General features: G+C 37.4%; 1 protein-coding gene across 5 annotated transcripts in view; it reads right to left on the minus strand.

The window, feature by feature from the left end:
• Nucleotides 1-15,627, minus strand: part of bt (projectin protein bent) — a 55,808-nt gene extending 40,181 nt beyond the window's left edge. For 4 of the 5 annotated variants that reach the window (XR_016374782.1, XR_016374781.1, XR_016374780.1 and 1 more), the window contains exons 1-3: nt 15,193-15,627; nt 8,172-8,517; nt 6,725-6,746 (exon numbers count right to left, since the gene is read on the minus strand). Coding sequence is in view for 1 of the 5 variants with exons in the window: in XM_089852685.1 (XP_089708811.1) it covers nt 6,725-6,746; nt 8,172-8,484 (335 nt within the window). In the remaining 4 variants the exon portion in view is untranslated. Of the gene's footprint in view, nt 1-592; nt 877-6,724; nt 6,747-8,171; nt 8,518-15,192 lie in introns of those variants that run through there. The other variant, XR_016374783.1, reaches the window with a different exon arrangement.
• Nucleotides 15,628-24,009: the final 8,382 nt, after the last annotated feature.

Consider the following 24,009-nt stretch of genomic DNA (forward strand, 5'->3'; position numbering starts at 1 on the left):
CATTCGATCAGGGTTGTGATGTTACCAAGAGATTGAGTATTAAATAACCGTACTGTATATTTAATAGACAATAATTTAGCCAACTTAATTTTAACGTTCCCATGGATGAGCATATTTTCTGGGCGAAATCTAACGTTGACAATTACCCATGAAAAATAACACCTTGACAATAAAGGTTTTGCGAACTTTTCAATATACGCTCTCGCTTAGTGAGTAGCATTGCATGCCTTGTCAATGTGTATTTTTGACCTTCTCCCAGGGTCAAGACCTAATACCTCAATCCACCCAAATGGACCACTTATCAAAAAAATATAGTTTATTTGAAAAATATGCGCAAACACTATATATATATAGATACAGCAAGCAATTATGACCTTTAACCTGGCAGTTAAACTTTGCGAACCCCAACCAACTGAGAAAAACTTGCATATTCAACTTAATTAGTAAATGCTGAGTCGCCCCCAAGAATCACTTAAACAAATTTATCCTTTTCTAGTAACAATTTTCTGACATTGAAATCAAACGCACTACACAATACGTAATAACACAACAGTAAGAAATTGCTAATAAAATGGAGGTATTTTCTAATTACCGTTTAGCCATGCTTGGCTATCGTTAATCCCCGTCAATGCGTAAGGAATCTCTCAAAAAATTTAATCCAATGATGAAACAACGTATCTTGCTAACACCATCTTCTAAATCCCAATGAAGGGGTTACAAATCACTTATTCACTGATAATCGAACTTCCTCGCGATTGGAAGACAGATCGAAATCCTTCTTGATTATTTTTCTCTCTCACTCCAAACAATTTCAAAGTATCCCTTTTTTCGCAAATGACGGTCGGGATAGGGACAGCCACGGACAGCGACTCTTGTATCCGGAGTTAAGCTCGCGCTCGACGTCCTGGGAGTGCTGGTAATACCGAACCTAACCGCTTAATAGACTTAGTTGGAGCCGAGAGATGGCTGAAAAAAGTCCCTGGAACGGAAGCCAAATATGGGGCAACTTCCGTCCCCCCACCTTCTAGCTTCTCTTAAAAAAACTAAAGATTTTTTTATACTTCGCCTCTAATCTCAACCACCCCCTCAAGTTTACGGAGCAAGACAGATTTAAAGAATCTTCAAGAAGATGGGTTACGGCTTCTCCCACCGCTAGGTGGTTTTCAGGGGAAGCCAAAACTACAGTTTAGATTCGGAACAGCTGCTACTAGGTGTACAAGAGGATTAAACGAGAATTAATTATATTTCTCTGAGAAAATTGAATTCTAAGGTATAATTGCCACGTTCTGACAACCGACTCTTATGAACTAAGAAAATAATCCACAGCTTTAGTTCAACTGTTGGAATTAGCTTCAACTTCAATATTCATGGTAGATTGAATATATTCATTTTCTAAGCGTTAAAATTTACGGAGGGGATTATATTTTTAATTAGAAAATTTAACTTCAGTGAAATTTTAAACGTTAATCGTGAAAGGCATCATTGTTGTTTGGTAGGTGAAGAAGTAATTATTGTCAGCGCATGATGAACGATGGTGTTAATTCAAGGATTCTTGTGTCATATGTCAAGCTTATACTCTCCTATATTTATACATTATTTATACATTAAATTAAGACATTTAGTAGGAACTTTGCCGAAGTTTTAGTTTGCAAATGTCACAATGACAACTTAAGTTTTCAGCGAAACGAAACATTGTAAAATTAAGATCGACGATTTCGCATTAATCTTCTCCCACGATTTTTCACGGGGCAGAGACGGAAGCGGAAATGTTTATAAATTAGGCAAACAGTGATTTTAGTGCTCATCACTTTCTCTACCCCATCTCTTTGAAAGTGTCACCCCATCCTTACCCCTTTTCAAACTGAAACTCAAGGTTCTCTGTCAATTCAACTGACAATACACATGATGCTATATTTAACCAGTTTAATTAAGCTAATTATAACCTCGTAATTAACAATGATAAGTGGTATTATCCCCTAAAACCCCCAGTTTCTCTAGAACGTATCTTTAATTCAATTGTAATTTACTTTATTCGTAAAGTGGGTCACAGGGAGAATTCTATTTGTAAAAACACACTCATCGTTGGCGAACAAGTGGTTCAACGGAGAGGTAAACCGGAGGTAAACTTTACAATGGAGATGGAAGGCACCCATTCCTCCAACAATAGTGTCAGTATGTGATTTTTCGAGGCGAACACACCATGGCGTCATTGTTCTTTCATACAGTGATCGCGATAGCTTCGGAGAAAGACCCGGCGCAGAGGGGGTTTAATTATAGCTACGAGCACGACCTACTAAATGCAAAAATCTAGCCAAGGACTCTCTGTTTGTTTTAGACATAGCTTGGAGGAAATAACTGAAGATTCTTTACCTCGCTACACTTTTCATACATTGTTTTGCAGCTTGGTCAATAATGAAAAGAAATTCCACTATCACTTTTATTTAGTAAAAGTTCTAATTAGTAAAAAATGTTTTCTATTGTATCTTGCTAGAGTAAAAAGGCCTTAATATAATTTACTCCAAGGTCATAGCGTACGGATGAAGCTCTCCTAACTCTCTTCTATCTAGGGGCGCCGAGAGCACCTGTTCCTCTCCTACCAAGGATCAAAATAGAAATGAGATTCACCGTGAAGAAAATCCTTTTTTCTTACCTAGCTCTTAATAAGAAAAAAATCTAAAACTTTCTCCCGCTCGAATTAAAAGCAACTATAATCGCCGCCATTTGTCTCGCAAAATAGAAACAACGTCCTTGATTCGCAAAAACTTACGTAAAAAAGAAAATTCAAGGGTTTAAAGGGTTAATAAAATCAAATATAGACTTTATCTCTTTAATATAAAATGGCAATAAAAAGGTCATTCAGGCAATATACGATTATCTCTTTCAGACTCAAAATAAACCAAAATTATTTTTCGAGTATTTTTAAAATATCCAATTTCAGACATTTATAACAGCTACTGACTGTAGTAATGAGTAATATCATACGTTTATAAGATATGTTAAATAAGTATGACACTTCCTATATTTCGTAGTGATAGAGACTTACTGAGAGAACGACGCGAGAATTGACTAAACTCGGTTTTGCAGTCCATCATCCTATTTAGTCAGTACTAAGCCACACCAGGCGTTACTTTGGGAAAATCTATGACGTTTCACCTACGTCACTTCAAGACAAGCTCTCAGTAAACAGTGAGAGATTTATGGAACATTACTTATGAGCTCATGGTAATATTTTTGTAATGGAAGAAAAATTAGCACGTGGTTATCACCTCGACTGTCACGCCGAATTTATTTCCTCCATATCAAATTGACGTGATTTCCAAAAATAAATCTAATTTTTAATCATTTTTTAAAGCGCTCAGAATGTCGCTTAATAAAGCTACTCTTGATAAGCATTTTTAATCGTTCATAGAAGACGATAAAATCGTTTTGGACCAAATTCTTTTCTTGGGAGAAGACACCCTCACAAGAGAAGACTCTGTTCTTACTACATTGACGAGCGAATGGTAATTTTAAATTAGCGCGAAGTAGAACCAGAAAAGGCTCACTTGTCCTATAACAACAGCAGAAACGTCTGTGCTAATATTTTCAATGATGTTTGCTGTACGTTTTCAATTATACTTAACGGTTCTTCGCTTGGATGAAACCCCGTAGACCCTGAATAAACTTTGCCCTGAAAATACTGTAATTGAAGCGTTTCTAAAAGCAAATAAGCCTTGGGGAAAGCTAGGCCACTTCGTATTATGGTAACATTGTTACTCGCCAGTTTATTAAACCCGATTTTATCAAGCCCGATTATTTCCTTTCCGCTGCCCCCGATGATATCTTTAGTGACATTCTGACAACGTTTCACCGCCTTCCTAACTCTATTTATAACCGGCGTCAAAAAACTGAACAGAACTCTTTTAGAAACCCGTTTAGAAAAAAAAAGGAAGAGAGAAAGAAATCTTTTGGTTTAATTCCATATCTTTCGCTCCTATGAATTTGCTTAGAGGAAATTCCAAACCGGGTTTATCCTCATCTAATAAAGAGTTATCTCAGTGTTTTTAGTCTCTTAGTGGTTGCACGAGATCCCCATGAGAGTTAACGTTATTAAACATTCATATTCTAATCTCAAAGTTTCAACTCAATCCCAATTTTGTCAATTTTCCTTTTATATTTTAATAAATATCGGCGCTTTAAATCTTAATGTGATAATTTGATTTCATCTTTCGTAAGGGGGTTCATCCATTGCGAGGATTCATCACAGCTGCCAGCTGGTTGATAGAGATCCAGGATATTTCTAATTTTAAACTTACTCTAATTAACGTGTAATCTTTACTAATTGCTTGCTTGCGGTGTCTTAGAAGGTTTCGGTGCAGGCAGGTTATTGTTGGAGGTTTTCAACATTTTTAAATTTTAAGCCATTATCTTCCTTTTTTGAAAAAATAAACATTAATTGAAAAACAAAGTCGTTATTTAAATTAAAGTGGATGTAAGGCCACAAAATTAAATATTAATCTCTATTAAATACGTTTATGAATTTTTATTTACACTTAAAGTATTATTTTTCCCAAAACATTTATTTTATACTTCAAATATTTTGTATCTAAGGGATTTTTGGTATTGTACAAAGCCTCAATTACCAAAACCAAGGAGTAATTTATTTCTAGAGTTGTCCATCCATTTTTCTCACGCAACATGTAATAATGTAGGAAAAAACTTATCAATACGGCAATCTGAAGTTTCATACTTTTCGCTATTATTTTACTTATGGCAGTAGTAAGATCTCTTTACTTCTCATTTATTAAAGTCGTAAGAAAGTGACTGGAGAACTATTAAATTCAATAGAGCCTTGTTAGAGCCTTCCAATTATATTTCCATTTGTACCCTACGTAGCTCCATCGCATGGGAAAACTTTAACACGGGGGACGTTGAAATTCTCTAATAATAACAGCGAAAACCCTTTTCATCCGCATTAGCCAAGAAACAAAACCGACAGTCCTCAGTTTAATTTTAGTAACGAATTTTCGCCCGCGAAAGCGTTTTTTCTTCAAGATCTCGACTGTATATATAAGCGAGGGTTCGAATCTTCAGTTATAGCAGCTAGGACAAGACAAGAAACTTTCTTTCATCCACTTAGGACAAACCGACCGAGCTCAGACAGGTGCGATTCATTCGCCGTCACGCGAAATATGTGTCATTGTAACTCTGAGATATTTGGGTGACTTTCTATTATCGTCATGCACTCTTCGTTTCCATAACCAGATTTAGATCTTAGATGTGATTTCATATGATTGTATTCTTATCTTCAAACGACAAATTTAACCCGGCTATTTCTACCAATATTAATTTTAGTAAATCGGTGTTTCAAAATAGGAGAGAAGCATTCCGTAATTCCAGGAGTGGAGTTACAATAGTGGCCGTGAGATAGGCAAAAATATCAAAAGTTGGCTATTTGACTTTAAATCCAAAATAGAAGATTATGATCTTAACCATTTAATATCGTGATAATTTTGTCTATCTCTCTCTAAAGTAGGAACAAGAAGCGATACCTAGTTTACTAGGGAGAAGTGTAAGATGCTCAAGTATTCGCGCGCCATAGTCCCAGTCCCCCTTTCAAAATACAAGGCGGGGACGTAAAAGGAGTCCAGGCTATTTCGCCTCTCCTAAGTCGGAAAATACGTAATTTTCGTCATTCGCGTCGCGCTGACGTGAGTTTTCAAGAACCATTGAAATGCTAGTTGTAATTTAGAGGCGTGGATTAACTCCGGACCTACGTTTGGACTGGAGATAAAGCTAGAAATGTGGCGTATTTATATCTTCTCCCTAAAAAACTAGATATCGCTTCTTGGGAGGATCTAAGGAGTTTTTGCCCTTTCTGACTTTTAATGGATCGTTAGTGTTGACTTGTAAAATTTAGTTTCTAATACGTCACGATTAAATTTAAACCCAGATCTACTAGATACGCTGAAAAATCGAATTCTAATTTTAAACTCATTTGAATGCGCGGTTAAGCGATTTATTATGAGGCAGAGAATTTTTAGGGCGCCCATTTCTCAAAATTTTTAACAGAAAACGTCTAGGTAAATCTGCTGATACAGCAGCGCGAAGAAATCCGCATGAGTTGAAACTCGGAATGTATATTGGAAGGGGTTTAGCGCCTTTGAAACTTCTCTCTCAAGCTTTCACTTTGGCTAAGTTTGTAATCAAGAAGAAAACTAGTAGAGAATCCGGATTTAAATTGGAACCACTCTTCGCGCCAACATTTTCAAGAATTAGACTTAACACTAAAGCCCTCGTATAGTACAAGTTGTATTACTAGAAACGTTTTCGCGTTTAAAGGGGTTGTGAATCACAATTAAGTGAATAATTTTTGCCTACGCACTTATTTACATATTCCAGATGCGAAAGTTAGTACTTAAATCAGTGGCTCTTCTTCACACTCCCTTGAATATTTCGCTCATCATCTATGGTAACCGTTGCCAAATGACTTAAATGAAATTCAACCTGGCGGTAACGCTTCAAAGTAACATAGAAAGATTTACCTTCTCTTAAGCTCATGAATACAATTTTTAAAATCGTACTCAAATTTTGAGTATAAAAATACTCCCACTGAAAACGTGTCCACAAGGTAGCCAAGCAAGTACCACATCATACGTTCACAGTCAACAAAAACAATAATGTGTTCAAACAAACTGGTCATTAGGCCTAACGTTTCATGCAATAGAAAGAAAATAAAACTTACAAGTCGTGAGGCTCGTCGGCCGCTGCATATCAAAAGAAAAAAAAGAACAATAATTAGAATATTGAAAAAAGAAATAATTGCTTTCGAAAACCCTGTTCCTAAAATATCTAAAAATCTGACTGGAAGGCCTAAGAATTCACAAATATTGTAAAAAGTTTCTCATTTCAAAAACATTGGCAAATATATTGTGTGTCATGCAGTGTATATGCATTGAAAATATGTATCAGTGTGATTATTGAGGTTGTTGTTTTCTTCCCCCTTTTAAAATGATATGTTTACAAGTAAACACATACTTCCGGCAGCTCTTGTTCGCGAAATTCGGTAGTAATAGGGTTCGTTGGGAAAAACGCAACGCGCGTGGTTTGTTTAACTTAGTTCCTACCCAGTCCAAAAACAACATTTTTTGGCACGGGCCAAGCTGACTCACTAACAGTCGGAGATAGGTCATTCCCGGAGAGTCATTTGCCCCGATTATCCCCGTCGTATAGGATTTATATAAACGAGCATCTACTTCTTGATGTAAAATTCGAATTACGTTGGTACTGGTTTAGTATATTCTACCAGATATTCAATTAACACATCCATAAGTTTATAAGATATGTTCCATAAGGAATGCTAGAGACTTACTGAGAGCTAGTTCGAGAACGAAACGGGGTATTGACTACACTCGGTTTTGCAGTAAATCTTCCTACTTACTCTGTACCAAGCCTTTAACAGCGCCTCACCAGGCGTCGCTTTACGAGAATCTATGACCTACGTCACTTCATGACAAGCCATCAGTAACCAGTGACAAACTTACGGAACATATCTTATGAACTTATGATACATCTAATATCTATGGATTATACTAGGCAAGCGTTTATTATAAAAGGAATGGTTCTACAAGCAGCGTCAAGCGATTGAAATAAACTGTCTGTTGATAGCTCATCCGTCATACCGTACCCGTTAATTCTCGGTGACTTTAAACAGGTGGTACTAGACACGGCGAATTAGGGTACCATGACTTAACTCGACATAAAACGCGCACCGCGGATGATTTAATTTTAGGCGCTAGAAGAAGGCTTTGACAAGGTGCGATGGCTTCATAGTGCATTTTAGATTTTCTATTTCGAAATGGTATTTTTAGATCGTTGCCCGTAATTGAAAGTGTTTGTTTATTATAGTAAAAGCACGACACTTAAGCAAAGTACCATCACCAGGTAGAACTGAAACTATAATATCTACACTTGAACAAGAAACTAAAAGAAGTAATTCCGAGAGAGTGGATTAAAGAACAACTAGAAGGCCAGGCTACATGGAGGACAAAAAGCAGACGAGTTTCTGTCCTCCAGGTAGCCCGGTGTAAATGTTACGAATCCTCCATGCGTGCAAAATAAGAGTGTGAGAAACACTGTGTGTCCGAAATCTCGGATTCAACTTAATCATAGTTAAAGGCGCTTATACTTACGACTGAAATTGAGATTAATGGAAGCGGAGACCTCCCCTTGAATGTTGTTGGCGAGAACCTTGTACAAACCAGCGTCAGTCTCGAAGACATCGTCCAATTCCAAGGAGACGTTGTACTTATTGGGCGCAATCTCGGTGACAATGATCTTCGTCCTTTTGTCCTCCTCTACCTTTTCCTCACCACGATACCAAGTGATGTTTGGCTTCGGGTTGGAGATCATTTGACACTCGAAAATGAGTCGATTGCCATCGTCCAGCTGCCGTAGCTGCGGCTTCTTTGTAAAAGTGGGGGCGACTTCGTCAGTCACCCCCATCTTGCTCGCTTAAGACTAGACGAAGTTCACAACCTGCAATTGCAAAAGAATATTTAAGACTCAAGTGTCATAACATTTAAAGCGATAGGATTAGACCACTAAGGATTATCGACCCAATTAAATCTTTAATTAAACTACAGAAGGGGTGATTTTAACAAAAGTACGCGAAAGACACGAACTGAACGACGAAGCTGAAATTAATATCCTCGTGCTTCGATATTGACAATTGTATCCAATATAAATATAAACAGTTAAATATGAAAGTTAATACCGATCAGAAAGCCATATTTGATATTAATGAACGTTTACAAAATATGTAAACAAAGTCAAATAATGGTACAAGTTTCCGCTTCAGCACGTTTCATTAACTTATCTGTACTGGGTGTCTTTTCTCAAGAGGGAGACACATAAGATGTTTTTACTGAGCATATAGTACTTAACACCAACATGAATACAAGCTATAGTTTCAGAATCACGGGTCAAAGGATTTTTAAGAATGAAGTCACAAATTTACACAACGCAAATTAATTAATTTTTACTCACAGATCTTATCCTTGCTGCTAAAATACAGATAACGCGCGCGTAACACGAGTTTTTTAAACTGAAAAGCAGAGCCTAACTGGCCTGGATCACCGTGCACGTTGAGAAAGGTTTCTACTATACGATAACGGTACGTTCTATTTTAGATGACGGAATTTGTTGGTTCGTCGTTTTCTTCCGAGATTTAGGGGCCTACACTAGAAGTTCTTGTCGGAAGAGACTTTGGATTTTATTCAAAAAGTCGTAAGTGAAAAATGGTAATAAGCCTAGGTAGAAGTGAATTAATTCTAAGTTATTAATAAGCTATTCGTATTGGTGCGGTAATCTAACTATCAGACCTTATTGACCATAAACAAGAGCTCTAGAAAATTTTTTAAACTTCAACGTAAAATGAAGAACAAATTAAACCCGGCCCAAATCTAGATAAAAACATTGCATGTCCCTTGGGGATTTTGAGTCCAAGATCATCCAGGCCACTAAATGAACCAATCCTTCAGTTTAACTAACTTCGCCATAACGCCGTGCAGAGCAATGGAATATTTTTCTTTGTCGTGCTAGAAGACAGTCGAATTTTCATTCGAAAGAATGTTTTTAGTTGCTTGGGTTCCCGGACCAATTTGGCAATTGAAATCACCCGATGGAGTTTATGTGGGTGGCTCTATTAATAGGATTATCACTTTTAGAACAAAATCAGTCCTCGCGGGTTTAAAACGAGATGTTACATGAACCAACATCCCAAAATGGGACACCCCCTCACTAATTAGAGATAAAAATTTGTATTTTGAAGAAAAATACATTCAATTTCAAATACATTCATAGTTCAAATATCTTTTTTATAGCGCAGATCTTTGATAGTTCATCAACTTGTGATGGAGTTTTCTCATTTATAAATTAATGACACGCTCCAGCCCTGCATTGTCATAGAGGAATTAGACGACTGAAGACTTTAAGAAATTATTCCTCGATTCCTAAACTTCTCAGACACCGGTTAACGACTCGTTTCTATGCCTTACGATATCCAAGAAGGCCCCTACCGAATTCTGATTTTAGTGCACGCCAAAAGAGGTACAACATGAAAATATTTATGCTAAACATGAATATTAACCCAACTATTTTAATAACTCGTCAGTCTTTAGGCCTAAGGAGGTTTTTAAAAATGGAGTAAAGACACAAAAGCAACGGAATTGTTGATTATATAACCTTTCGGTAATTAATTGTACTTTCTAAAGCATGGCTTCCCATTTGCTTCTTCCCTCTTGCACGCTCTATGCAGTTAGTAACCGTTGCTCTATGAGGTGGAGTTTTAATGGGCCGTCAAAATAGCTTTAGAACCCATGACTTGTGCATCACCAACAGCCACTCTTTTCTTAATTTGTTACAAGATTTCCTGGAGAGCTTCTTTTACTCGATCACGTCATCGTCGCTTTAAACTACGGCGATATCTTCGAATAAACTTGTGCCCAAAATAGATGCTAGGATGCTAGGGATAGGCGTAAGTCTAGACGTGACGCGCCAAGCGGGAAAACACGCACTCTACCCCGATAGAGAAATCCCAATGGATTAAATCCTACAAGAAAAGCGCTGGTCATAAGCCAACTTCAGTGGGGATTTTCTCGGCAGTCGAAATTAAGTACTGGTACACTACTCAATTATATAACGTACACTAAAGGACGATATCCCCGAGATATGTCCATTCATTAGATAGAGAGCCACGATCAAAAGAGTAGCCAAAAGACAATGCTCTGTTAATGGGATTTTGAGGGTCTTGAGATAAAAACATCAAGCTTCAAATGTAACAGTTTTCCATGAACGTAATGGTGTAATTTTCAATCTTATAAACCAATGGAAAACTTGAAAAGCGTACTTGAACATAATTCTTTATGTACAAGGTTATAAGCAATTTTTCTATTAAGAAAAGCAAGGAAACTCTTTGAAACTCATTACTCTAAGTAAAAATATCAAACTTTTAACAACAATCAGCAAATTTCTACTCAACTCTTTAAAAACAAAGAAGATTTTTATTTTGAGATTTTTCGTCCCAAAAAATCCTTCAGAGTACGTTTCTAGATAAGATCCAAGATTGCGAGGGGTATTTACAATGTTCTTATACTTGAAGTAAACTAAACTGAAACTATCTAAATAATGGCCAAACCCCCTGTTCTTCCAGCAATAAAAAGAGATAAAGCTACTTGACGCGCTGCAAATATTAAGATTCTTTTAGAGAATTACTTACATAACATCCTGTTAATCTACTCTTGATTATATTTCCCGCCTCTATCATGGCCTTTCTTCTTTCCTTTTAAATGTATTTATATAACATCTCGACAAAGAGATGGAAGAAGTCGGAGGCTGAACAGAGTTTTCCTTTCTACTTTTTTGAAGGTAAAATGTTTGGCACATCCGCACATCGGGATAACCCACTTGGATCGAAACTATATTCGATTCTATTTTGTTCAGGTGTGGTTTGGTGGATGGTAGGAAATTCCAAGGTGAAAAAATGTGTAGTTTCCGACAAAAGAATGTGTTTGTTTTTGCCCTCTAAATGCTAAGAAAACTGAACCAGTTTTTCAAAGGCCATGCGATCAACTTAATGCCAATTACTCATGTTATGTAAGCATGGAGTCCATTCCTTTATCATATATTCTTGCGTTTAAGAATTAAGAAAATTCATAACAAGGAATTTATGGATGGTAACACTATAGGAATGTCCGTTTTGTCATATAGATCCAGCTCGTAATGATGGAATGCATTGTGGGTGGGTTATAAATTCGAGTATTCACGTCATAATCTAAAAGATCCTGATTGGATGACACATTAAAGGCGAAAGAGGGGAAACACAAAGTGGACTATAGGCTGTACTCGTTTGCATTTCTTCATATGAAACGTTTGTGCCACAATGGTCATCGGTAACTGCTTGATCGTGATACGTTTTGGTTTTATTGGAAAGTTAAGAAATTGAGTTCCTGGCGAAATTCAATTTTGTGCCAATGTATGGTAATTCTTATAGGTAAAGATTACAAATTCTTGGCAAAATATTAGACCGTTTTCAACAAGATCGTAAACTATTTAAACTAAGACCTTCAAATCCGCCCGTAAAAACTTTGGCTTACTTTTCAAAACTGGGTGTCAATAAAATTTACTAAATCTCAAAATAAGGAGTGACGAAAGAGGCTAAATAAACCATATCCATCTCTAGAAGGGCTGAAGCACCCACACCAAGAGTGAAATTTCCGAAACGTTACATATTTAAACTCGTAAACTTCCAACCTTGAAGGAAAAATCGCTGACCAAGTGCCGTAAATTTTTAAAAGGAGAAGCCCGGTTGATTGCCAATGTCACTATAACCCAGTGTTTACTCTCTTTGACAGTCAGTCCCTACTGTTATGCTATCATTAATAACATCAAAGACAAATAGAAATATCAGAAAGTGAGGCACTGCGATAGATGAAAGCCTTCCGTTCTGTTTTCGAATACTCTATTGCTTCTTTGGTCGACCTATCAGCTCTTTACTTTCCTCACTCTGACGCAAATAGTATGGCTTTTGAGTCTCTCGAGTCGTTAGAATATTTTTGGTTCTTGGAGGTTATCCTAGATTTTGTTCTTAAGACCTTGTAACTGAAATTCGGTTTGTCTGTTTACTTGAGCAAATATTCATTTTCTCCTAAACTCAGTAGAAAAAATTCGTTTACTGAGAGACAACGTGGATCACGCATCGCCTGTACTCTTCTCACTATCGCACTTTCTGTTAGTTCCATTCGCCTTTGATAATATTGAAGGAGCGCTGGCAACTGTACTTTGACAAAGAAAACTATTCTGATTGATAATAGATGCAAAAAATAATACAATTTGGACAAATTTCAATTTCAACAGATCATGAAGCAATAAGCTAAGATTTAAGTTTCAAATTATAATTTGGCTTTAAATCTCAAACCTAAATTTCAGTGAAGGAAAAAGAAAATTGGTCTCTTTCCCTTAGACTTTTAATATTTGCAAGTAATTTTTTAAAAGACGGTTGCAGAGGTGGTGGAGGGTTGGCTTCGAATTTCACGCCTTGTCGCTCGTGTTTCTATCTTTGTCGAGTTCCTCATCTAAGAATGGATAGGTCTCGACATGAGTTTCATTTGTTACCGTTTAAACATTATAAACAGTCTAACTATTTTCATGCAGAGCGGAACTTCAATTAATAAACGAAAATTGCGAAAGAATAGATTTAGTTATGAAGGATTGTAACGCAATAATGATTAAGGCATCAAGCTATTTCAATCTGTGAATATAGTCTTTTCTATGTGCATGGTTTGCAAAGGCATTACATAATTCCCCAATCCTCTTCTTGGTTCATAAATCTCCTACATTTTGGATTAGTGTCAGAAAAACTACGTTACAATTCGGTACAGAATCAAAGAATTTTAAATTGTCGTATTATTCTAGGCCTGAAAACCCGTACTACCCGAAAAACCGAGTAGCAGTCGCAGCAACTGAGTCTCTTGTCTTGCCAAAAACACAAAACTCATTTATCTAAAAAGTCTGTCAAAAACTAGTTTCATTCGCTGAAATCACTTCCTCGGGGATTACTAATTGACAATGATTCAACAAAGCAATAATTAACAGCGTTGATCCATCCCCTTTTACAAAAAAAGCCAGAATTTTTGAAAAGATGTCGCGTTGTTTCGAGAAAATTTGAAACAAAACGCGCCGGCTGTTGAGCCTATGGTGAAGGGAAAGTTGCGTAGACTGAGCTCTAATGTAGCATCCATCAGCTGGAGCTAGATGCAGAGCAAACTCTTCCATTCAGTTCCCTGGTAGCCATTTGAGTGGCTAGTCAAGTATCACCTGGACCGCGGGGCTTGCGCGGGGTGCAGGGTGTCTGGGGGTAAGTTCGTCTTACCTTGTGCCCCTTGGACGCAGAACGGCAAAAAAGCGGAGACGCTATTTGGAACCAACGGAAAGCTAGCGAACAAAAAATTAGAGCCTATGCACCATCGTGTAAGTCGCCGGTAGAGGGCTTTCCGAACGCGAGACGATCCACGGGCCCTAAAAATAAACCCTGGAGTCGGCGTAAGACCAAGGAAGAATGCCAGTAATTCCTCTAGAGTCTGGAAATTCTATCCTGGAGTTTGGCCCGGGCCATATATGTCGAGGACGCGCCCCTCGCGGAAGAGGAAAAGATGATCTCTCTCCGGAGCAACCCGGCTGGGATGAGCTGCAGAGATAAGAAGATGGAGAGCAGGCTGCTGCTGGATGACTTCGAAGCCCAAACTACTCAGCTATCGTGCTAGTTGGCGTGGGTGCTGCTATTGCTAAACCTAACATACACAAAACCTTAACTACTTTCTCACCCCTGCACTCCACCATGGCAAATGTTGCTCTATTCTTGGAGAAACTAACCGGGCGGGTTTATGGTTAAATACTCATTACTCATAAAGCTGAGTAGCAAAAATTGGTCTTATTTAGGTGGTACTTGATATTAAATTCTCATCTGGAGCATACGTCCAGTGAGCGGCGAGTAAGGCCTAGCAAGGACATAGGCCTGCGATTTCAAGGGACGGTATTAACATAAATTGAGAAACGCATTGCGATATTAAATCAAGATACCACTAATTCCTTCAATGTTACTGGTTCTTCTTCCTTTAACTTTAGACACGGTGTATCGTGCCCAATACCAAGAAGGGGCTAGCGACACTAGGGTGTAGTAATTTAATCCTTAAGGTCGTGTCTTATATAACAACTTGGCTTTAGAATACAGACACGCCTATATGATCTCCTAGAGCCGTAAACTTTGTTTTAAAATAAATTTTGTCGTGAAAAATTTACGGTTGACAAATATTACCGCGTAAAATTCGGAAATATCCCCAAAACTGTCGTTGCTCGTGCGGTTCTTATTGGCAAGGGACCACCATAGATATCGTAAATATATATAAATTGAGTTATACAATAATTAGGACAGCAAATTAATCAAACGAGTAACTGTCGAATCGGTGATAACTTTGACACGTGAATCAAGTCCATAAAATTATGAAATTTATATAGTTTTCTCGTGTCTATGGTGACCCCACCCCTTTGCTGAAGGGGTGTTAATCTATTGGCCTACCAGCGATATCTCGAATCTAGGTTAAGTAGTGACTTATGGGATAGATCTTAAGCGGGGAGTAGTTAAAAGGAAAAACTTACTCAATTCGAAAGATGGCTTCCTGGCTTCCTTTTCCTCGGAAACCTAACGGAACGACCGCGTCTTTGGGGATCTCGGAGCTCGTTTGAACTGCTCCGAGTTGGCCAAGAATAATTTCGGTGTTCAGCAACACGCCGGGTGAAAAGAAATAACAAACTTCCCTTTTGCTTAAAGAGGACAGACGTCACAGATATATCGCGCAAAAAACTCCAAACACCCGCCTTTCTACCGTTTATAAGTATTTAAAAACTCAACTCGGCCGGGCCAAGTTATTATTGCTTCGAAGACACACTCGCGGAAGCTAATATCATTTGATTCTCCGGGATTAAGTCATACTGGCGGAAGGGTTCTTAACCCTCTGCATCTTAACTCTTGGTTGGGGTTTAAGATGCACTTTTTGCTGACGAAATCTTAATTGCCATCTTGAAGGCGATAGCGGAAAGCATTAAGGCAGATATTGCATTGGTTTTGTGATTGTAAAGGTGCTAAAACTCGAATAGACATGCACACATTATTTGTAGATTCCATAAGTACTTTAGCACTGTATAAAGTCTTAAAAAAATAACTTTTGCAGACTTGTGATTTGTTCCAATATAAATCTCTCCAAAATTCGTAATACTTAACACATGGAAGAGTTTAAAAGAACCGCGGGACTTTCCTAAAATTTTAAAAATAACGATGCACTTACGTCATCTATGAAAAATGTTACCTACTATCTAAATATTATTATTTTCACCACGAGATGTCACTACTGACTTTACAGCTATAATGTGTCAATAATTTTATTATATGTTATATAAAATTTAATTGTAAATAATATTAGTTAATAAATAATTTAATTATAGTAATGGGGCTCATTAATTGTAATTTCAATAAATAAGTATATCCATAATTACGCAAGAAGATTTTGCTAGATGGCGCGAGAAAAGCGATATCCACCAGACATAAAGATTTAAGAAAAAACGAGGGGTCAGCTACTCAGCTTAATCTATGTACAAGAGGGCGAAGGGTTAATGAATCTCAGATTAATTTCACTGTGCACCAATTACTGATAACTACTAGTCATTTAATCACGGTATGTTAGGCCTTTTAAAGATTAATTGGAATCCCTTTAGTATAGTCAAATTACCGTGTGTACACCGATTTTACTGAGTGACTGTCCCCTCGACTGTACTTGTGACTGTGTTAAAGATAATTACACAAATATCTATATCTATATAAATCAAAGTCCTGACTGACTGACTGACTGACTGACTGACTGACAGACTGACTGATAATCAACGCCCAGCCCAAACCGCTTGCCCTAGAAGGCTGAAAATTTGCAGGAACGTTACTCATAAGTAGTAGGCGCGTACTAAGAAAGATTTTTCCAATCCGCCGCCATCTTAAAAAATGGCGCCCAGAAATGTAAAAAATATTCTCTATGCAATTAAGTACGCGCGTTTCAACCGATTTCACAAATATTTAGTACACTGGTTTTCTTTAACCTTAAGACGGGCAGAATGGTCTTTCGGGTTCGATTTTTCGCCATCTTTTAAAATGGCGCCCAGAAATGTAAGAAAATATTCTCTATGCAATAAAGTCCGCGCGTTTCAACCGATTTCACAAATATTTAGTACAATGGTTTCCTTTAACCTATAGACGGGCTGAATGGTATTTTAGGTTCGATTTGTTGCCATCTTTATAAATGGCGGCCAAAAACTTAAAAACCCTTCTTTATGGAATAATGTCCGCGTGAAAAGTAATAAAAAACATCCCGACGGGCTGACGGACTGTGCCGAGTGCCTTCGCTCCTAGGGTGCTACAAAAATATTAGTCATCAGTAAAATCTACACATTCTTTATATCATTTTAGATGGAAGTTCTTATTACACGCGAGCGACGCCGCGGGTAACGGCTAGTTTATAATACATACCCTTGTCAGTGCAAAAATGGTTACAAAACGTCCATAATCTATCTGATAGTAATTAACCCCTTAGAGTAAAACATGAAACTATGGAGATCGCGCAACACAAGACTGAACCCTAGGGGAAAATATTTCCCACCCCTTTTCCTATTTAACAGTGACGTCAAATTATATGATTAATTTTATTTTGCAAATTACTTAAATAAAGCTGTCATAATTACTAATTTTATAAAATGTACTTAAAAATAATAATAAAATGTTTTCCTCGGAAATTTGACTTATATTTAAAAATATCTTAAAATTAGTTAGGGGAATTAAAGGCAGATGCAGAAGAAATAAAGGGGGGGGTAGAAAATGAGACCGTTTGCTGAATTTGGGACAAGTTAACGAACCTTCATCATGGGAGCCTTCTCTTCCCCCTCCCCCCCGACTCCACTGTTTCATTTTAACCGTCACGTGACGTCGACTTGAAATTTTAATCATTTCAATGAAGCTCTATTAATTATTACTTTTATAAAATATGCTTATAAATAATAATAAAAATATTTCTCTGCACAATTTGAAGTGTAATTAAAAATTATTGCATAAAATTAGTTGAAAATTAGGGTATAGAGTGTAAAGGCAGATGCAGACCAAATGAAAGGTTAGGAGCGGGGGTGAGAAAAGGGGGCAATTCTCTTACTTAGATCGTTCGGTGAATTTGGGAACATTGCCAAGTTAACGAATTGAGACAGTCAATTTATGAGTCATCGACTAAAGCCGACCGCTTCTTTTTGTCTGATTCCAAAATTAAGTGGCGATGAATATTGCGCGATTTTAATCGTAATTAATTTAAATATTTTTACCATATTTAATATTCTGAGTTTTTATTTCGCTTACAATTAAATGAAGGCAATGGAAATTTTTACGGGAATAACTCTGACTTGCCACGTGTTCCCACATGCAATTAGCAACATGGATGATCCGGACTTTTATCCACGGAAGGGACAGCAGCGTGCCTTTGACTGTATTGGCGTTTGGTCTCCAATGGAAACTAGCCTTAACATGAAATCCTGATCTTTATAAAACTTCGGTAATGACTGATTACGTTGGAAATTCATCTGTACTTCGCCGTCACCCAAACATGGAACATCTTGGAGAAATAACTGTAAGACTGCGTTTATAACTTTTAGGGGTGGTATTAATTGGGGATATTTCAGCCACGTGACCACGGTACAAGGAATTTTGTACGTACATTATATGCACGTATATTTTTGTCTACTACGTACAATGATAATACTACAGGCTCTTGTGGCAGACCCATACTTTATGGCTGGTATTATAAGGATTTGGTATACATTGGCATATATTATTGGTATATTGTTAATTAAATAACATAAATTAAGTTTAAAATACCACACAGGTGGAGGGATGTTTCTGATAAGTCTGTCATGAATTAAGGGGATGTGACCCGGACGGCAAAAAGTCATAGAACATTTTCGACTCAAAATTTCCCAGAGAACGCCTCCCTTCATTTCTTGCAGACCTTTCAGAAACGGCCTGTAGGTTTACGTTATCCAGGGTATCCTACAGTATTCTTAATTATTTTTTTCTTTTAAACTCTCTATTTCCACTCATTCCTTAATAACCCTTGGTTATACACGAGCTAGTGCTCGGTAGACTCCAGCTTTAGGGCATTCAAAGTCATACTTTACATAGATTAGTCCCACAATATTTTGATAATAATAAAACCCTCGCAGCTAGAACAAATGCCTCCGAAACCCTTAAACGTATAAAAGAGATATATATTAAATAAAGCCCTTGGTAGAGTTGTAGGATTCCTTAGGAAAACCTTAATGTGGCGAATGTTATTTTTTCGGTACTTCTTTTTTTTAAAAAAAGCTTGAGGATAAGATGTGAAAGAGGTTCATTGCGGCTTCTGCGGCTTTGATTATCCCCCTTGAAAAGAGAATTCCGGAAATTCTTGGGACTTGGTCCCTTTTTCGTATACTTCTTCGGCAGAATAGTTTGCGCGGGTATACACGAAAAGTTCTTTGGGATTTTTCAAGCGTAAGAAAGACGGGGGCCCGCTATTATTCCTCCAATTGCAGTGCGCATCTAGGCTGGAGCTCGATTCCTCGCCCCTAAGATTTATACCAGTAATTAAGCGAAGCTTCTTGCGGCCGAGATCATCCCATTCCCCCCCCCCTTTAACCTTCTCTTTAAACGACCGGCCCAATTTGCTCCTTTGTCTCTTTACAGCTCTGTAGTTTTCCTTTTTCCTCTCTCCCCTCTCTCTCTCTCTCTCTCACTCTCACTCCCCCTCTCTTTTCTTATCCATTGAGGTCGCTATAAGTTCATCTCCCCTTTTAAAGCTTATATTCGTATGTAGGCAGAAGGTCGCCAAGGGTAAAGCATAACATAACGAAATGGATTTATTTCCGTGTCTATATAGACCATTTTCAAAAGTCTTGTTTTCTTAAGGTAAAACATATAAGGAATGTTTATCCAAAGACGCTAGATATGGCTTCAAACCAAAGGATTTTAGTGGAGAGGTAACCTATAATCTTTGGATCAACAACCGGATGTTCCGCCTTAACTCTGTAATAGGTTTAAGTCTATAGGCTCGTCTGTTTTGATTCGGTTTAGGGATCCTCGTATATCCGACTAAAGGTTCTCTAACTTAACTGTCTTTAGAAAAAGTATATAATATACGGTACAAAGGAAAATGTTTTATACATATAAAAAAACTCAATTGTCGGAATTTCGTTTTAAATCGAGGGGTTCCGTAATTGGGTTGGATATCTGAGTTTGCCTGGAAAATGAGGCAACCTGAAACCATAAGCCAATCACATTCTCTATAAGTATATGTCGAAAGGATATTTGATACGCTTTGAAAGGGTATAGGGGGCATCTCGTGGCGGTAAATGTCTCATAGAGAGTCGTCTCCTGGTGGCGAAACCATCACCTACTGTGAACTCTATCGTTTCCTTAACCTCACTCGACAAAGGAAATAAATCACGGTGAGCCACGGCTTTGATTTCATAAACGCCTACGGCAGACCCATACTTAAGAGTTATAGCGTTATGCTGAAACTGATCTTGGGAGTGTCTTTCAGGCTGCTAGTTTAGGTAGTACCTTGGAACTTTATGTAAGGCTCACACGCGGCAAGCTTAAGCCTAAGGATTTCCATCTCCTCGGGGGATTTTGCAATTTAGTTTACCAATTTAATATACCCTGCTTTTCAGGTTCTCTTTTTTTATAGAAACTGCTTTTTATTATTTTTATCGTCGCGATGTTTTCAGATTTTGATCCAAATCGAATCATAAAATTGAGAAATATTTTGCCTTTGGAAATTCATGGAACTAAATTAGAAATATACCTGATGTGTAAAGATATGAATTTATCATAATAATCCAGGAATCTTGTTTACTGTCTGTTAGGCCTAATTCAACTTGGAATAGTTTTAAGTCACGTGTCAATAAGGTGAATGCGAGGTTATAGATGACGTAACCTTTTATGCAAGTTGGTCCTCATTGCGTTTATGTCCTTAATCCTTAGTAAGATCCGCTTTGGTTTTGACTCCCGAAAAGAATGGGTGTGGAAGCAGTGCCTCAAGGAGGCATTCGCGGTATTTTTCGAATCGATGGTAATCAGAGGCTACGTAGCGCTTTAGTCCATTCTTTAGTTCAGAGCCAATAGAAAATGGCGTACGACATGCTAGGCCTGTTTCTTTCTCCTAGCTTTAAACTATATTGAATCTAATTCAGTGAATGGATGGTTTTTGAGCCCAGCAAAGCCAACGATCGGATTATGCGGCATTCGAGGGTCGTTAGCGTTCCTTTCGCACCCTATCTTTACCCTTAAAGTTCATACGCCAGCCTCAAATATTTTCTTATATTATCAAGTTAATATCCTCAATAAAACCGAAGATCTAAATTAAATTTCGAAATGACAATCAAAAGATTAGATATTTTAAATTCGAAACATGGAAACATTACATTAGTAACGAAGATACGCGCAATTAAAATTTCTTACACACCCTAACCCTTATACATCTTTGTAATGTTGTATGGGAACTGTAACTGACCATAAGCCTCTTCGATGTAAGACCATAGCAATTTTACCGTACGCATTCATGTGCACTTTTTAACTCTGTTCCTCTTTTTCTCGAGTAAAAAGAGTTCCAAACAAAAGAAAGTAAACGACTGAGGAGAGCTTTGCGGTGGAAGCTAACTTCGCCCCTTAAAAATTGCTACGAGATAATCGACGGTTAACTCGAGAAAGAATTCTCTGTTGGGACATTGCTGGGAGAAGGTTAAAAAGAATGTTGGCCTAACTTCCATTCACTCTCTCGAACCATTTTGTTAGAGAATATCAAAATATCGATTTTACTTTCTTAGTTTTTCTTTTTTGGGAGAAGATTATAGTTGGGTTTTCCTTAGAAGAAGCAAAGAGAATGTAGCAAGAGGAGTAGAAGCTAACGCTTGAGAATTTGTCTCTTGCCTTTCAGTTTCTACTTCCAGTTTTGTTGTAAATGTTGCTGTTTTTTCAAAAGGATATTCATTTTGTTAGCACTGGCTTGATGTTGAGGATAACCCAAAAATCTAAAAGTGACATGTAGTTCTCTAAAAATTTCGTAATGCCTTGCCGAATGGTAGTTTTCTATTCCTTTCGTGATATTCTCTCTGTAGGAAGTGAGTTAGAAGAATAGGACCATGTAATGCATTTTTGACTCTAGGGAAATTGAGGTCTACCAGCACCGTGAGAAGAAAATGAGTTTTATTCAGTTGGCTTTCTGGTCAGCACTCCTTACAAGGCCTCTTAGGCTTTTCATTTAGTTACCTTCACGAAGTACCCTGATCGCATTAGTTTGGCTGGACATGATTCCATTGTAGCACATCTCTCTGAACACCCATTTTGATGTAAACCGTGATTTGGACGAATTAGACTTAGAAACCGAGACATTTTCGTTGCTGAAACATTGTGCGATTAGGTTTATTCAAGAAGCGATATCTAGTTTATTAGGGAGAAGGTATAAATTTGTCACATTTCCAGCTTTATCTCCAGTCCAATCGTAGGTCCGGAGTTAATCCCCGCCTCTAAATTACAACCAGCATCTCATTGGTTCTTGGAGACTCACGTCAGCGCGACGCGAATGACGAAAGTTACGTATTTTCCGACTGAGGGGAGGCGAAATAGCCCGGGACTATGGCGCGCGAATACTTAGGCATCTTATACCATCTCCCAAATAAACTAGATATCACTTCTTGGTTTATTAATATCAGACGTATTTATCTAATATTTATTGTAATTGGGCCTATTATGGTTAACGACGTTAGATATACTTGGGCTGTATCAGGAAATAATAGAAGCGACACCTGGAATTTGCTCCTCAAATCTCTATGATGAAACTTCCTAATTTGGGAGGGTACATTGGTTGAGCCATGTGTCCTCAATAAAACAATAAATACAAACCCATGCCACAACCATAAACACCGTAATACTTCCCTGTGTCTCTTCTATGTTTTCCTGGTTGAATGTGTTTCCGATGAACTGATTACAACTAATTTTTAAAATGTAAGAGAAAAATGTGTTATTCATTGAGATCACTGAACTCTGTTAGCTTTTACAGTCGGGTTGGATTCCTTTTAACATCGGAAGAGAAAAAACACATCCGATTTGTCGAGTAATATAAAAACAACCTTTTTCCAAGGTGCACCCATTTCAAATATTATTGTTTGTATAACCTTATCTATAGATAGATACCCGCATATAACTTCGATAAATTAAACCAATTACCAACCATATTAAGTGCTAGGAAGTAGTGTACGAAGAAAAGCTCTTATTTTTCCTGGATTTCCTACAATAATCAAAGCATTGTTTAGAATTAAGGACGACTTTCTTTTATCAGTAAGTGTAGTTAACACCTTGGAAATAAGTTTTTTTTTGCTATTCTTGTTTTAACCGCATTGGATAAAAAAGGAAAAGGGAGCAAAAAAAAAATCAGGAAAAAAAGTCTCTTTATTTTCTACTAAATTGTTATCGGGGACTAATCTGCTTTCCATTAAAGTGTACTTTTTTTCCTTTCTATTTCTCTATGTTCCTTTTTTTCTTTAAATCCTGGACCCTCGTGACAGTGGTCCCTTAAATATTGATTCCTTTTCTTTCCTAGATTTTTCTTTCGTTTCAACTAATAGTCGCGTGTAGGTCATCGATTTTTACTTTGTTCTTGCCCTTCTTTTAAATTATGCTAGTATTTTTCATTTGGAATTGAACTAGCTAGCCATTGTACCACCGAAAGTTCAAAATTGTTGTTTTGGGATGGTCGATTTCATTATAAATTGGGCATACTTTATTTCGTTTATCTATACTCTGAAATGAATCGAAAACTAATTACAAGTACATTTTAGGGCTTATTATCAAAAGTCTATATATTATAGCAAAAAGTATCGGTTTCTCACCATTTTAAGTTGTTGCCACCTAACTAATGTAGCAGACGATGCAAGTCGAGCTCTCGGCCAATCACACAGTTTTAAGTACATCATTTTTAAAACTAGCTTAACCAACCTTTTATATAGAAATGAGAAGTCGTGATTATGAAGTTTGAAACATCTTATTTATTAGACAATTATTTTTCGCTCTGACTTTCAACACAATTTTGCGAACTATGTTACGCTTTCACCATCAGTACGCGCAAAATACGAGAAACAGCAGGTACAGTGAATAGGCCTAGGCGTAGTTCTCTCTCTCTCTCTCTCTCTCTCTCTCTCTCTCTCTCTCTCTCTCTCTCTCTCTCTCTCTCTCTCTCTCTCTCTCTCTTAAAGGGGGTAGGAAAATAGGGGATACGGGTATGACCTGGCACTCTGTCGCCTGCTTGATCGAGACATTTAGTTTTAATGTATATACTTTTGTTATTATACGATATTCACTTT

The sequence above is a fragment of the Phalangium opilio genome, unplaced genomic scaffold (assembly GCF_054372755.1).
Source record: "Phalangium opilio isolate 3A_F unplaced genomic scaffold, DU_Popi_V2 ptg000113l_1, whole genome shotgun sequence".
NCBI classification, from domain to species: Eukaryota; Metazoa; Arthropoda; class Arachnida; order Opiliones; family Phalangiidae; genus Phalangium; species Phalangium opilio.